The 16,219-nt window shown below is 38.8% G+C and overlaps 3 protein-coding genes across 3 annotated transcripts; 2 read left to right on the top strand and 1 right to left on the bottom strand.

The window, feature by feature from the left end:
• The first annotated feature begins 1,053 nt into the window (after nucleotides 1-1,053).
• Nucleotides 1,054-5,891, top strand: napab (N-ethylmaleimide-sensitive factor attachment protein, alpha b). Its single transcript, XM_068317053.1, has 11 exons — nucleotides 1,054-1,266; nucleotides 2,326-2,405; nucleotides 2,510-2,626; nucleotides 2,926-2,972; nucleotides 3,055-3,132; nucleotides 3,288-3,343; nucleotides 3,461-3,545; nucleotides 3,962-4,066; nucleotides 4,169-4,237; nucleotides 4,687-4,737; nucleotides 4,824-5,891. The coding sequence occupies exons 1-11, from the start codon at nucleotides 1,169-1,171 to the stop codon at nucleotides 4,923-4,925; spliced, it is 888 nt and encodes a 295-aa protein (XP_068173154.1). The 5' UTR covers nucleotides 1,054-1,168; the 3' UTR covers nucleotides 4,926-5,891.
• A 165-nt stretch (nucleotides 5,892-6,056) lies between these two features.
• On the top strand, nucleotides 6,057-8,675 carry b3gnt2l (UDP-GlcNAc:betaGal beta-1,3-N-acetylglucosaminyltransferase 2, like). Its single transcript, XM_068318198.1, has 2 exons — nucleotides 6,057-6,133; nucleotides 7,090-8,675. The coding sequence occupies exon 2, from the start codon at nucleotides 7,209-7,211 to the stop codon at nucleotides 8,466-8,468; it is 1,260 nt and encodes a 419-aa protein (XP_068174299.1). The 5' UTR covers nucleotides 6,057-6,133; nucleotides 7,090-7,208; the 3' UTR covers nucleotides 8,469-8,675.
• A 135-nt stretch (nucleotides 8,676-8,810) lies between these two features.
• Nucleotides 8,811-15,888, bottom strand: bckdha (branched chain keto acid dehydrogenase E1 subunit alpha). The gene is made up of 8 exons (XM_068318197.1): nucleotides 15,638-15,888; nucleotides 14,347-14,523; nucleotides 14,159-14,245; nucleotides 13,813-13,921; nucleotides 11,638-11,799; nucleotides 11,346-11,552; nucleotides 11,111-11,252; nucleotides 8,811-9,651 (listed from the first exon to the last, which is right to left on the bottom strand). Exons 1-8 carry the CDS (start codon nucleotides 15,740-15,742, stop codon nucleotides 9,294-9,296), a joined length of 1,347 nt encoding a protein of 448 aa, XP_068174298.1. The 5' UTR covers nucleotides 15,743-15,888; the 3' UTR covers nucleotides 8,811-9,293.
• Between the last annotated feature and the right edge of the window lie 331 nt (nucleotides 15,889-16,219).

Below are 16,219 nucleotides of genomic sequence, written 5' to 3'. Positions count from 1 at the left end.
TTTGTCAGCAATAGCGGATAAAGTGGAGAATTGTAACAACTGTAACTGAGAATGTGAATTTAATTGGTAAACTGGAAAAAAAAAATCTGTTTTGTCTTATTTCTCACAAAAAGATACTGAGTGACCATCAAAAGATCATTATCACTACATGAAAAATGCAGGAAATCAATGCCTGCTTTACAATTTACTTTTTTTTGTGTTTCCACAGTGAATTGGTTCATTAATGCCGTTTCTGATTTTATAAAATAATGAATATGAACAATCAAAGGCAAAAAAGATCAGATTTGAGGAAGAAACCAAAACAAAATAGAGCCACTTTAACCATTGTGTAAATGTAGCCATATTCAGGCAAATACTACATATTTTTATATAGCTAAGATACTGATGACATGATGTTTGAACAGCAGAACAAACATGTTCCATATCACCCTTAAAATAAAAGGTGTCACAACTAACAAAAATAGGAATACTGTACAGACAATTTAAACATGAAACACTGCTCCTCTGCACTATTGCAAGCCTTACGATTTTGTAGGCCTACTTCATTCCCATGTGGTATTTGTGCCATGCTTTATAAAAAATAGATTGCCAACGTACATGAATCCTCTGGATACGAGTGATACAACTGACAAATCTCTATATGGATCATTAATTTATCCGTAATGTGTTGCTACTTGTCTGTAGTGGTGATGACATGCAAAACATGTGACAGAAAAAATGATTTTCTTTGCATATTTTCTCTGTATGTTTACGTCAATACAATTTTCTGTCCTGAAAGTGTCCACTTTCCCTTCTCATGGAAAACTCAACGTCCCGGCAAAATATTCTTGTTCGGATACAATGAATGAATAGTAAGTGCTGCATATTAATTTTAAGACAAACTTTATTTAAACTCGTTTACGATTTCTTTTTTTTTATTCTAGCATTTTCCTAGGTACCCCTTCCTCTATCAAAAAATACCACACATCAACTTGTTGTTTGAAAAGGCCAGACATTGAACGAGCACGTGAACGCGTCAGTAACGTGTCCACGTCACTCAGGTCACATGACCGAGGGACGCCACCAGTAGAGACGAGGGGAAGCCATTCTTAGCTGCCAACGCTGGTTAGCAAGTTTGTTGACTTTCGCAATTCCTCCTTCCTCCTCCACCGCAGACTAGTGACTCAAAATGGACAACAGTGGGAAGGAAAAAGAAGCTCTGGCTTTAATGGCTGAGGCGGAGAAGAGGCTGAAATCATCGCAGTCGTTATTTGGATCACTGTTTGGGTGAGTACGTGAGTTAGCTTATGTTTAGCTAAAGGCCAACTAAACCATCTTCAAGAGGAAGGGAAAGAAATGTCCGCGTCTCTGCAGCGACACACCGTTTGCATTCAACAACAGGTTGTTGTCATTAACGTGACCGTGTTGGTTATCGTTGTAGTTTAAGGAACATAGCTTTTATAACGTCGTCTTCCTACATATAACTGCTTAACACGTAACCGAGCAAATGTTTAAGCTGAAGCTGTGTACAAACAAAAGTAAGCCTATGTAACATGAGACAAAGTTGTGTATTTAGGGTTATTGAATGTTTATCCAGAGATGAGTATCTTTTCAAGTGATTTGCTGATTACACGCATTCACAATTAGCAGTTATGGACGCTGTTGTAGCGCCATCTAGTGGGGGACTATATAAGGTCGCTCATTCTTGAGGGCAATGTCCGTCGCATTTGATTACATTTGTGTCATGAATTTTTTTGAGTTGAATATTTGACAGTAAATAAAATAAACTCCCATACACAAACAGATAAAATAAAATATCAACATCAGGAACTTTTTTCCTCCATAGTCTAATAATTAAGTAGGTATTACAGTATACCGACATTTGAGTAGTTTATTTAGAAGTGTTCATAGAATAATATTTTGGTAATACATCATTACCATGACATCAGCACTGTAATGTGTCATAATTAGTTGACTGATGTAATATATTGTTCTTACCTCTTTTGCATTACATCAGACGAAATTCTGCATACATGTAAGTAAAGCAGTTACTTGAATAACTCACTTGACTAGTAAAACATTTATTAACTCAAATGAAGGGCAGCAGTGATGTTCAATGGTTTTCCAGCCCAGTCTGGTGTCATTGGGGGTTTCACAAGATCACAAGTAGGAGTTTAACTTTATATTTGTAGCTATATCAATAGCTAATTCCTCTCAGTCTGCATTTTAAAAATATGTTTATAGCATTTAGTTATTAACTGAAAAGTATTATTACACTTGGTATTTGTCAACATCAACCAGCTATGTAGGGATCCCGTTTAACTAAACATGGATCCTGGTACACAGGGGTTCCGCCAAGATGGAAGATGCCTGTGATTTGTATGTGAGGGCAGCGAACATGTACAAAATGGCCAAGAATTGGTGTGGTAAGAATATTTACTAGAAGATGCTTTGACAACAATCCGATTTAAATTTTCTTTGTTTAGGTCTGACTTCAAGCTTTGTAACATGAAACTTTTTTCTTTTCAAGCTGCGGGAAATGCATTCTGTCAAGCTGCTGGGCTTCAACTTAAGATGCAGAGCAAACATGATGCTGCAACCAACTTAATACATGCTGGCAATGCCTTCAAAAAAGCAGACCCACAAGGTAGGGTAATGATAATTGATCAGCATACAGGTGCTGAAGCTTATTTGTGATACAAATTTTAGAAGATGGTGCGCAGGTTTCAGCCAGGTGTCCTTAAGATATGACGGCAATGTTTATTCACAAAGTGCAATTAACAAAAGGGAATGTGGACTTCACATGCACTGGAGAAAAGAGTAACTGACACCAAGCTAATGAAATTCTCTGTGTCTTTGAAAATTTCTCTTGCATCACTTTCTTTGTTGACATGAGTATTTGGAATAATTACTGTGATCTAAAAAAAATTACCGTTGTTTCAACAGAGGCCGTAAACTGTTTAAACCAAGCTATTGAGATATATACCGATATGGTGAGTCTTTGAAAAACCAACTCTTCCAAGCAGCCTTTTAATGTTGTAGTATCTGATTTACTGTTTCTGGTTGTGGTTGTAGGGGCGCTTCACCATCGCAGCCAAGCATCATATCAGCATCGCTGAAATATATGAGACAGAGCTTGTGGACATTGACAAGGTCAGATGCAATATCTGTGTTTCAGAAATTTAGAGCTTAATACCCACTTCTGATTCAACAGCATCCACTTATTTTACACATTTAAATAATTTATACTTAATCCTTAGTCCCACCAGAAAGTTTTGTTAATTTTGTCTGTCATTATTCTGTTCCAGGCCATTGCTCATTATGAACAGGCAGGAGATTATTATAAGGGTGAAGAATCCACCAGGTGACAATTTTAAATGGGAAATATTTCTTGTTGTTTTTATTTGTGTCTTGGTGCTACGTTAAGTTTGATTTCTGTGCGAATGTGTAGATTGTGAAACGTCTTGATTTTGTTTTTCAGTTCAGCAAACAAATGCCTTCTGAAAGTCGCAACCTATGCAGCTCAGCTGGAAAAGTATCCAAAAGCGATTGAGATCTATGAGCAGGTGTGACGATATTCAACAGCAGCCTTTGTCTCAGCATGTTATGATTTTCTTCTTCCATGGTGATAGATTATACTTTTAAAGCAGTTCTTACAAGGGCACATTGCTGCAATATTGTCACATAAATACAGGCATAGAGAAAAAAGTGAAATCCGCAAGATGTCTTCTTGGTGTGAAAGTTACTTTCTCCAACATGATGGAGACTCAGTGAGCATTCAGTGGTTGTGTGGTTGTTACTGTCAGTTACACCTCAAGCTTATTTTTTAAAATGCTCCTTTGCAAGAATGCTTTTCTGCCCACTGTCCTGTGTTCTCTAAGTAAATGTGTGTGTCTATTTTTATTTACCAAACGTGAGACTATTTAAATCCATATTCAGAGGTAGCAACAAAATGACAAAAATGATTGTACTTTTTTTTCAGGTTGGAACGCATGCGATGGATAGCACACTCCTGAAATACAGTGCCAAGGATCACTTCTTCAAAGCAGCTCTCTGTCACTTCTGTGTCGACATGCTGAATGCAAAAGTAAGCCACAGCGCTGGTCGTGTGTGTGTGTGTGTGTGTGTGAGTGTGCACAGCCTCTGTAACTTCAGCCAATGTCCTAACATTCATCCTCTTGTCATCCAGCTTGCTGTGCAGAAGTACGAAAACATGTTTCCAGCCTTTTCAGATTCTCGGGAATGCAAGTTGTTGAAGGTAAATTTTAGTGTCACTTGGGTTTGAGAATTCTTTTCCAAGAGCAAATAATAATGCTTTCAATAAAGAGGAGCTGTTCGTGAGAAGTGGATCTCAACAGACTTCCTAAAATATTTGTAACGGCCACATTTTTTTCTGCTTCAGTATCTATGTTCCCAATAAAATTTATTGACAACATGTGAGTGACCTTGTTAACATCTACATTATGAAAGTTTCCATAAACTCCCCATCATCGTACAACAAAAACAGCGAGTTCTGCAGTGTAGAGCTGTTTCTAACTTGATAGGAAGTTACGCTATGTGTTGTGGATGATTTATTTTTTTTTATCTCAATGTTAAATTCTTTGACATGAATTGAATTCAAATAATGAAATCTTGACATACATGTTTGTCTTTGAGCAACTTTTCTGACATAAAATGTTATTGTAAATAATGATTTTATCCACCCAGAAACTTCTAGATGCTTATGAAGAACAGAACGTGGATGCCTATACTGACTCGGTAAGAACACTGACGTTTTTCAACAGATCATTTAAATTCATGTCATTTTGTCATTAGAATTATAACATTTACTGCTCCTTTCTCAGGTGAAAGAATACGACAGCATTTCACGGTTGGACCAGTGGCTCACCACTATGCTTCTCCGCATCAAGAAAACTATACAGGACGATGAGAGTGACCTTCGCTGACCGCCTTGCCTGAAGTTTCACTTGCTCTTCACATTTGACCTGCATCCTTTTTGCCTTGAGCCTCTCACTTCCATTTTATTGGCCATCTTATCTTTTTGACAGTTAGCCCTTTTAATTTCTTACAAATGACGCGTTTCTTTACTACAAACTACAGTATTTTATTTGCCTTTATAATCTGCTCGTCCCAATGTTCCTAAAATTATGGCCTTTATTGGTATGAACACTATTTTCATATATATAGATATATATTGGTGTATATTGTTTGATTGAGGTATCAGCCCAATATTGGTTAATAATGGGCTGCAGTACTAAATGCTGATACTAGTACTCTTCTACACAGTGGTTTAATTTGACATTTCTTGTTATAAAACAGATGAGAGAACACCACTTATCAAATACATTTACAAAATCTATTTTCCAGAATGTGTTTTAAATAAACTTCATTGATCAGAATGCTCATGTTGACTAAAGCATTCTTGTTGGTTTTGGGTACTATTGAGGGCTCCAGGATTCTGCGGGTAACAGCAGGGTATCTTGAAATTCTTCCCTGCCACAGAAGTCTCAATATCAAGAAGCCAAGAGTTTAGGAGCTTATTCCATGATGGATACCCACTATGCCTTACAATACCAAGTTCTCAGAATGTGAGAAATGTTATCAAGTGATGTACTAATTTGTCATTTTAAAATGAAGTGCTGTCATGGCACCAAATAAAGCGAAATGTGCCCGTCAGCTTTAAAGCCATTGGCATGGCATGGTGTGGATGAGTGTACAGTATAATAGTCATTTATCCTGTTTGTTTTCCCGATTGTCTCATTTTCTGTGATGATTTGTCAGGCTGACAAGGAGACATTTTCAAAAGGTCTACCGATAATGAAAAAACACGGAAGGAAACAGAACGTTATTAATTTGAACACTGTGCGTGTACCTTCATATCAATGAAAATTGCAATAAATGTAAATTAATAATTCCAGTTTTTTTGTGTTTGGAAAAACCGATCTGAACCGTGGGCGTGTCCTTCACTTGATCCAAGCGTCACCTTTTTACCCAGGAACACACCTGAACGTGTCCGCCTCACGGGATTGGACAACCTGCTGCAAAGAAAAAAACCACTAATACTGGGAATCAAATGATGAGGTTTGGCACACCTGTCCAGTCAACCATTTCGTTCCTCTTCCTCCTACAGAAGCTTCAGTCTTCAGTAGCCTTAGTAAGTAATTTACCGAAACAAAATATTGATTTTCTAATTAACAATTGTCTAAATTTGTTTTTGACTTTAGTTGAAAGGAATTCTCACCTGTAACACAGGTGTTTTTGTAACGGCATACGTGAATCAAATATATTAATAGTCAAATAAAGCGGTTGGACGTGAATGTATCAGGAGCACATCGTTACTTACCTGCTGTTTGAGGACTGTCAGAAGTGAACGGGTGTGTTTATGAACGGTGTGTTTTAATTACACAGGTGAGGCACAGGTGCTGCCCCAACCCCATGGGAGCACACACTCATCAGGTTGGAAGAGCACCATCTACGGATCACCGCCGAATTGTGTGATAAAAGCGACGAGAGATCAATCGCGTTTTATTTAATTTATCGTCCGTTATACTAATCCGATGATTTAGGATCTTTTTTCTTTCTTTTTTTTTTACTACTTTGGACATTTTTTTTGTCGTTTTGATCAGACGCCGGACATAGGAAGTGTTTGTTGTAATGCATTCTTCTTTATGTAATTGCCATGGAGATGTTGCGGCTTATTCGTCACTATTTTCTCGCAAGATTTAGGTAGGTGTGTGCGTCTGATGTGCGACATTTATTTATTTCATCGTCAAAACTATACAGTATTCTGTTTCTGTTTGGAATGAGCCGATGGGTAAAAAAATTCTGGTTCAAAGCCCTGATTTTAACACTGAAAGCATGTGACATTAAAAAAAAAGAGCCTATGTTACTGGTATTGATTGCTGATCATCCTATTTACTAATCCAAATAATTTGACCTCGAAGATAAATTTATTATTGAGTATATTAACTAATAATGATTGTGTTTGAGGTGGTTATGTAGCATGTAACTGGTTTGTGGTGGTGTTTTTTAATGTCTGTTGAGGATGAAGGCAGTGAAGTTTGCGTTGTTAGTTTCCATTAAAGTGTTCTTGTTTCCCTCTATTTCTAGGTGTCAACAGCCACAGGAGTCTATGTAACCTGGAGGCAACAGCAACAGGTCCCTGGACTGTTTCCCCTGACATATTCAAATACCAACAGGACACACAGCTTTGTTGCTTATTTAGAGCCATGAGGCGAAATCAATCTCTAGTTATAGTTTTCGTTGTTTCTTCATTTTTCATCTTTTTCCTGTTGAATATGCGCCTGGAGACTACCACTAGTCCCACACGTGAATCAGGGGTCCCACAGGCGCTTCCCATCCAAGAACTCTGCAACAGTGATGTAACATTACCCAAGAAGAACATTTTCGTGCCTTGTCCTCCCGTCCACACCGTGTCTGTTTCTGACCAGTTTGTAAAGACCATGACTCCAAACGGGGCATACTGGAGCCGTTTGCTGTCCATGGCCCTCAAGACTAAACAAAATTCTTCCATTGCAGGCTGTAATTGGTCTCAATGCAAGGATTTAAAGACTGACCTCCTCAAAGTTAATGTGCACGACTTCAACAGCTATTCTTCCTTATTCCAAGACTTTTTGCAGGGCATGATGTGCAGATCACCTCCAATCCTGATCAATCAACCAAAAAAGTGCCTTGCTGGTGAAGGGAATGGTAACAACCAGACCTTCCTCCTTTTTGCTATAAAGTCAACTACTGCAAACTTTGAGCGGAGGCAGGCGTTGCGAGAGACCTGGGGCCGAGAAGGCCTGTACGAGAATGGATTGAGAGTACAGATAGTGTTTCTTTTGGGTATTTCTACACTGGATGACCCTAACTTGAACGCAGTGCTGTCGTTTGAAGCAAGACAATATCAGGATATCCTGCAGTGGGACTTCAATGAGTCCTTCTTTAACCTGACGCTCAAAATGAATTCATTCCTCCAGTGGACATTAGAAAATTGTCCTCGTGTTTCCTATGTCTTCAGTGGGGATGATGATGTATTTGTAAACTTTCCTGCATTACTCCGCTACCTGCAGGATCTGGAACCCTCAAAGGCCTCCAAGTTGTACGTTGGACAAATCATCAGTACAGCAAATCCTATATTGGACCCTAACAACAAATACTATATCCCTACAAGCTTCTACGAAGGATCATACCCTACTTATGCTGGAGGAGGAGGTTTTATTCTCTCTGGAGCATTGCTGAAACCACTCTACTCTATATCTCAGATGGTACCTTTCTTCCCCATTGATGACGTTTACATTGGAATGTGCATTTTGGCCTTGGGGGTTTCCCCTGAAGCGCATGATGGCTTTCAGACATTCGATATCAAGCAAGAGCATCGCAACAACCTGTGCATTACTAAAAATCTTATTATGATTCACCAGCGGACACCACAGCAGATGAAAAGACTATGGAAGGGTATTCACAACCCCTTACTAAATTGTTGAACATTACAACTGCGAAAAATGCACAACTTGCAGATATGGAAGGGAAAAATAGATTAAAATCTCAGTTAATGTCATATTCTTGCTTTGAATTCCAGGATACAGTAATGCAAAAGAACCAGAACAGCAGGTTTACCGTAATTAGCACTTGGCACCTTGAATGGATTTTAACATTGCATAACTTTGAGTTAAGTCCTGGACTATGGAAAGTTTACGAGATTCTCAAATAACTTTCTGTGGGCCGTCCAAGCACTGAGTTGGGATATGAAATACCAATTAAATATGCACTATATAGATGAATCGTAACCAAATGTCTCATGATAATCAAAAATTAAACCAAGACAATTGAGACCTCCACAGTTTATTTTCCACATAAACACTTGACATGTACGAACTACATGGATGAACATTCTGGGAACTAGAATAGTGTGTAACAGCAGACAAACCCATCCATCTATTGGGTAAAGATACTTAAATCATTAAACTAGAAATAACACCTTAAAACAGTCACCTCAATGAATGGGAAATCAACACAACCAATTTATTGCTTTATCTGTATGTTTGTTATACAATGCTTTCAAAGTGCACCAGCTGTTATTGCCACTCTTCCAAAGGAGTGGAGACCTTGGAATTACTGTGAAACAAAAGTCTGACAGTAAATCGAGTGACTTAAGGCATCACAACCTGGTGGCATGGAGTCAAATATTTTTGAAAGCAAGTTCTTTCTCGTGAAGGAAGAAATGACCTCAAAAATATTTTGGTATACAGTGTAAGGTGTGCATCAAATTAACCTTCCCTCATTGTCAGTCACTTTGACCAAACTGTAACTCACTTCATCTTGACATATTCATCATAGAGATCGAGCGGGTAGTGCTCTTTGTACTGCTGCACGTGCCGCCACATGGAATCACTCTGCTTGATCAGGTTTGATGGCGTTTCCTCATAAACGTCAGTGAACAACAGTTCAGGGTTGGGTTTCAGCCGTTTCTCAGCCCTCTCAAAAGCCTCCATCACCACCTTGCGGGACTGCTTTCGCCAGGTCCTCTCGTCGTCTTCGCTCCACCACCCACGGGCCGTCATGTAATGTCTCAGTCTGGAGATGGGATGGTCCTGTTTGTCCCAGTAGTTCACCTCGTCAACCGATCGGTAGGCTGAGCTGTCATCACTGGTGCTGTGGTGGCCAATTCTGAAGGAATAAATATTTCAGTATGAAAATTTTTAGCACATTGACTGCAATATTAATTCTGTCAAAATGTTTTGTTACAACTAACACATTTAATACCCCGACTGTTCAGAATGAATAACGTTTGAATCTATGAACTTGTAGAAAATACAGTTTGAGAAGAATTCTGAAGGATAACTGAATTTTAATTTACAGACTGATTTTGAAAAACAATGATTTTAAATATTCTTCACTAACATGTTTTGTAATGTTCCATAAACAGAAGGTAATCTCTATTTGACTACCATGTCAGACAAAATTGTTAGTTTGTGTTTTCTTCCTGGTTGCTTTTTAAAACTAATTCACATTGATAGATGGATAGATACTTCATTAATCCCAAGGAAATTCAGAGTAACATCTGCTCACAAAAAATACAAATACATATAGCAGTGACTGACAAAAAGATGTTACATAATTACCTAATTACAACAAGTCCTGCTTTTTTAAGATTTCGATTTCATTTGTTCCTGTGTTGTACTATGAAAGATGAAGTTACAACTAATCAATTATGTGGTTAAAACACGCCACAAACTTAATAAATGAGTAATAATACTTTTCAGTCTTTACCCATTTAAAATGTCAATGATTAAATGTTTCTGTGTGCACCAACATCCTTCTATACGGATATTAAAAAGCCAACTTCAATAACTCATTTTGTAGAATTACACATCCATTTTATCCTTGGTGGTTGAATCGCAAGCAACTGGACTTCTGTGTCAGATTTGAAAGTATTTCACCTCATCAGAGGATTCTGACTGCCTGAAGTCCCTAACACGATGACATTTGTTAGAGGCATAAACTAACCGTAGCCTCAAAAGTACCCTTATTGTCATTCGTGATTTGTTTACCCAATGGATGCCATGCAAGTCATGAGCATTATCAATTTCATTTTCCTTAAAGGTTAATGATTAAAAAAATGTCCTGGGATGCCAAAGATGGATTGCATGGGCGTGGTGCCCCTATTTAGAGATGTCTGACAGAGATGGCTCCTTTCACTTAACTATGAAACCATCTGTCTTCTCTCCACATTGTTTTCTTCAAGTATCAGGTAAGTGTCCGTTATCCTTTGCTGGAAAGCTGAGTGAGATAGGAGTGAAATGGAAACAGTGACACTAATGATCACACGATGATTTGTGACACTAACAATTTCTAAGAAAACTTCTGACTCAACTAAGTTTTAACTTTAAACAGCAGTCCAGTTGCTCAGATTCAACCTTCAAGGATTACCATGATCAGGATGAACGTGTCTCCAACATACATCCATTTTATAATTTGTGACTTCTGAAACCCATCAGAAAACAATGAGTTCTCATAATTTGAACTGGCAAAATATCCCGTATCAAGTTCCAAAACCAATAAAACAGGAAACAAAACCTCATAATAATAATAAAAGAAGTGACAAATGGTTTGAATAGCTACTAACCTGTAGGTCATCGCCTCAATGAGGAAGGGCTGGTTCTCAGCCACAGCCCTGCGGCGGGCCTCTTTTGTTGCATTGTACACAGCAAACACATCATTTCCATCAACACGAATGGATAGCATGCCATACCCTGGACCACGAGCAGCTGTTCCATCACAGTAAAAATAAAACAATGAACGAATACGCGACTGATGGTTTACAAACATATAATGACGATGACCATTCTAAGGTTTCTTACCAATACCGTCTCCTCTGTACTGCTCATTGGTGGGGGTAGAAATAGCATACCCATTGTTACGACAGAAAAATATAATAGGGCACTCAAGGGTAGCTGAGAAGTTGAACCCGGCATGTGCATCCCCTTCACTGGCTGCTCCCTCCCCAAAGTAACAGATTACGGCTCGGTTCAGGTTTTCTCTCTTGATAGCATATGCAGCTCCGGTTGCTGAAACACATAAATCACGAATGCATAGATATTTATTTGAACTTATGCAAGTCTATACTGTACAGACTTCAGATGTAAGACTCACCCTGGGGAATCTGAGTTGCCAGAGGGGAGGAGATGGTGACAAAGTTCAAGTCTTTGCATCCATAATGGACGGGCATTTGCCGGCCCTTGCCGAGGTCATCAGCGTTGGCGTAACATTGAGCCATGAACAAATCCAGAGGGAAACCACGGTACATCAACACTCCTGTTTGTCCACATAGAAAACAAAAGGAAGTCACTGACAACATAAGAAAACATTGGCCGAATAAGGTCATTAAGCTGAATGAGCCTGCAGCATATTTTAGGATTCTCTTTATTTTTAAACTGGCACAAGAACCCCTTTTTCATACTTTATTTCACCTTTACTAATCTACAGTTTCAGTAACAAAAAAAAAGTCAACATCACCCCTTTATAGGAAAAGGCTGTTCAAATATGTTCAAAACTCCATGTGTACAGTTTAGATTTAAATTCTGTCTGACTAAATGTTTCCTCGTGTAAAACTTTTCCCTGACAGACGTGGAGGATCAGGTGACAAGAATCGATACTTGAAGCATGCAATTTCCTCCGGGATTAATAAAGTATCTATCTATCTATCTATCTATCTATCTATCTATCAAAATCGGGCAGTACCCCTAAAGTACAGAACTTGGTACCAAACCTTTTAACATCTACGAGAGGAGAAAGAAAAGGAAGGTCATTACTGTTTGTGAGCTTTTATGGGCACCAAGCTAAAGAGTGAAGTAGCATTGAGAGAGTTTCAGGGTGTGACATCAGTTAGATTTGCATGCAGATATTGACAGTGGCTGTGACATTTTTGGGAGTGCCAACCATTTCTTGACATACCTCTCCGACACAATCTGTGCTTATATGTGGTGAAATAATGACTTTTACTTTATTTATGCCTTAAAGTTGAGTCCTTAAATCACATCACGAATAAAATATTCTTGATAGAAGAGAGTACTGACATGATGCTATCATGCATATCATTGAAAACCTGATGGGAAGTCTATATCTTGGTGTGTTTCATATTTCTATGTGGTTTTAAAGAAGAAAAAGATCACAATGTGATGCAAAAATAAAAGCTGACACAATGACGGAAACTCCGTTGATCAAAACTGGCACTGATGCTTGTTTGAATAAAATTGACTAACAAACTTGAAAGAGAACTTCAATAGTATCACTCCTGAAGATCTAAGGTGATTGTCAGCATGGCTACCAGAAACATGTAATGCAGTAATAAAAAGTTAAAAATCTCTTGCATTGTTTATGATCAAAACATAACATCACAATCCTACAACTAAAAAGAAACTATGTTCAAGTGTCCCCCCCCAACAGATGGACTGCTGAGTAAAATAGCAGTGAGACATTAGCAGTGACACTGATAATTCTGCTCAATAGTACTTTTATACAGAGTTCCAGTTGCTCAGATTCAACCTTCAAGGATTACCATGACCTGGATGAATGAGTCTCCACCAACACACATCCGCTTTATAATCTGTGACTTCTGAATCCAAATACACAACAAGAATTTATCACAGTTAAAATAGCAAACAAGAACCAAGGCAGTCAGAGACTGCAACATCCTGCGACTTAGCTCAGGGTACCCTGAAAGTAGTACCTGACAAGTGCATAGCTTTGACATCTCAGGGAAGGTCAAAGTTATGCACTAGCTTTGACCATAGATCAAAGCTAGTGTATAGCTTTGATCTACGGTCTTACTCACACTGGCCTTCTCCCTCGTCTTTCTATCTTATCCGGTTCCTGAGTGTACAAAAATTTAAATTTGACCTTCACCTAGTTTTCTCAAGGTCAAGGTCATCATCTCATTTTCATCCCCTTTGCCGCCCAAGTAATGAGCTTTTTGTTTCATCTTTCTATCTGTGAACATATTTGGTGGACATACAGATGGATGGACGAACACACAAACACTGACAATTACAATACATCTCCACTTTGAAGCGGGATGTAAATATATCATTTTTCAAAACCAACAATAAAATAGGAACAAAACCTCATAATTGTAGAGGAAGTCAGGATGTGTCATTTACGTGCCAGAAAAAAGCAGAAGTGCCATATAATTTGAATATCAACTGACGGTAACCTGCAGGTCATCGCTTCAGTGAGGAAGGGCTGGCACCCAGCCACAGCCCTGCAGCACGCCTGTTTTGTGGCATTGCACACAATGTCAAACTACAGTATAAGACATGTGATCCTTACCAGCTTCTCTGTATTGACCAAAGACCAGGTCATTCGCATCAAGAGCAGCAGCACTACCAATATGTGTCCCCTCTTCACCATAGTTGGTCATATAAAAAGAGATTCGACCCTGTCAAAGAGACAAATTAACACAACAATCTTATGCTGTTCAATTGTTGCATGGTAAAATGCATCCAACAATTTCAACTGAATGCACTTCAGGTATTTCACTCAGGTAAAATACCTGAAGTGCATGTTCTTGGTGGTGAGACGAAACGGGCGAACCCGTAGAAAATCCACACAAATACAAGGAAAACATACAAACTATGCACAGAACAGGACTCAAGAGAGAAAAACAGGAACATACCTGTCTCTGGGACTCATAGAGAATGCGGTCCATTGTGTTCAGCAGTGTCATTTTCTGGTAAAAGTTTAAAACTGTCTCTTTGGAGAGCTGAGAAACGAGACACACCAAATAACAACAAAAAAAGAACTTTGGTTTGTCAGGCGTAGACGTCATAGATTAATTTTCAATAACCGGTACCTTGACTGTACCTGAGGATCTTGAGAGGGGTTGATGATATTACCCTGCCTGTCCATCACCCGGTACACTGGGATCCCAGAGATGACATTGGGTTGGATGAACTCAAGATGATCCACAAACTCTGCTGAGGCTCCAGGGAACTGAGGCTTTTCCAGTGACGAGTCAAACGGCTGCTGCCACTGCACAGCCTGGCAGATTTAACACAAGCACTATTTATTAATATCATACGGTGGTGATGGAAAATAAAAAAAGAACTGCTCAAATTTTCTAATAAAGTTCTTTTACCTTTTGAAAATGCTAATTTTCCACATAATTCAAATCAATGACACTGAAAGAACTCCAATAAAATGCACAGGTAATGGTGTATCCTGGGTTCTTCATGCTTGTCTTGTTGTTTTTAAAGTCAAAGGCAAAGTCCACTTTATTTTAAGTTGTGTTCCCTGACACATTTGCTATTTCTGTATCTTGATTAGCATCTAATGCCCCTCACTTATTATGATGAAATCCTTCCAACATCGTTGGCCTTCTTAATACATCACACTATGCAGATACGGAGTACAGTAGTCAGTTTCATTGCACTTTGACTAACAATATTTTTGCAGGAATTATAATTAAAAAATAAAATATTCAACTTTATTGCCCGATAGCCCCACCATTATAAAAATGTGTTTAAATGACCCACTTGAATCACCACATCCTGGGGATTGATGAGACACCCGGAAGTCTACCTTTCCTTCTACTGACAGTAGATCTTACTTTGTACTTCATCCCCACGGCCCTTTTACGTGATTAAACCGACTGTATTTTGATGTTAAACCTGGTTTTAGGACGAACGTTTTCATCTCACGCCCCTTGACTCCACCAATGGAGTTGTAGCTAGCTAAAACTTTAGCCGTTTAGCTAAATGCCTTTACTCAAGGTGTACTCATGTTAGCAGAGATTATAAATACATTGTCAGACATTTATTATCACAGATACGTGGCGCTTTGACTTAATACAGCCGCCATTTAGAATCTGAGTGGAAAAATGGTTAAATTCGTTTTCGAAAGGTGTTGTCAGCTAACATAATTATGCTAGCTGCAATAACTTGGTTTAGTGACGTGTTTACTCTCTGATGGCTACCAATCCTTATCGTAGTATAAAATGTATTATCACTATTACAGCGACACGTAACCTTCTCGTAGCTGCATGAACCTTTTTGCTTACCATGCAAATATAACACTTACACATGTGGGGGATTAATGGTTTAAAGCAACAATTCGTATCGATATGCTAATGCTAGTGTTTCACATTTGAACTTACGTTGACTCTGAAAGCTCTGTTTTGAAACAGCCTCGGAGCGGCCGTCTGACGAACACTATGGAAACATAGTCCATATATTTTGTTCAAACGTCTCACAGTCGCCATCTGTATTGATTGCAGTCGTTTGTTTTGTCCGGCTCTGCCCTAGCTTTACCGAGAAAAAAACAAAACTGGTTGCTGAATTTGTACTTTGTTGCGCTGCTACCTACAAGCCACTCTTTCGAGGTCGAATATCTAAGTGAACGACAACATTAACATGACTTCCGGCAAACCTTCAAAATAAAACGACTCAGGCCAATAATAATAATCAAAGGAACTGGTTTAAGGGCTGTCGGCTCACGGAAATACGGTTCTGGGTTCGATCCCGTTCCGTGCAGAGTTTGTAGGTTCACTCTCTGACACCTCCACAAAACGTTTATGAATGTGTCACACCAGATAACTCGTGCGTGTGTGTGTGTGTGTGTGTGTGTGTGTGTGTGTGTGTGTGTGTGTGTGGGATAGGCTCCAGCAGATGAATGGAAGAAACCTCACCTGTCAGTGGGTCACAGGTGAGGACTGAACTATTCAGTTCTTAACGGAAAG

The sequence above is a fragment of the Antennarius striatus genome, chromosome 6 (genome assembly GCF_040054535.1).
Source record: "Antennarius striatus isolate MH-2024 chromosome 6, ASM4005453v1, whole genome shotgun sequence".
Classification (NCBI taxonomy): domain Eukaryota; kingdom Metazoa; phylum Chordata; class Actinopteri; order Lophiiformes; family Antennariidae; genus Antennarius; species Antennarius striatus.
Note: the sequence above shows the minus strand (reverse complement) of the source record. Positions and strands in the feature narration are given on the sequence as shown.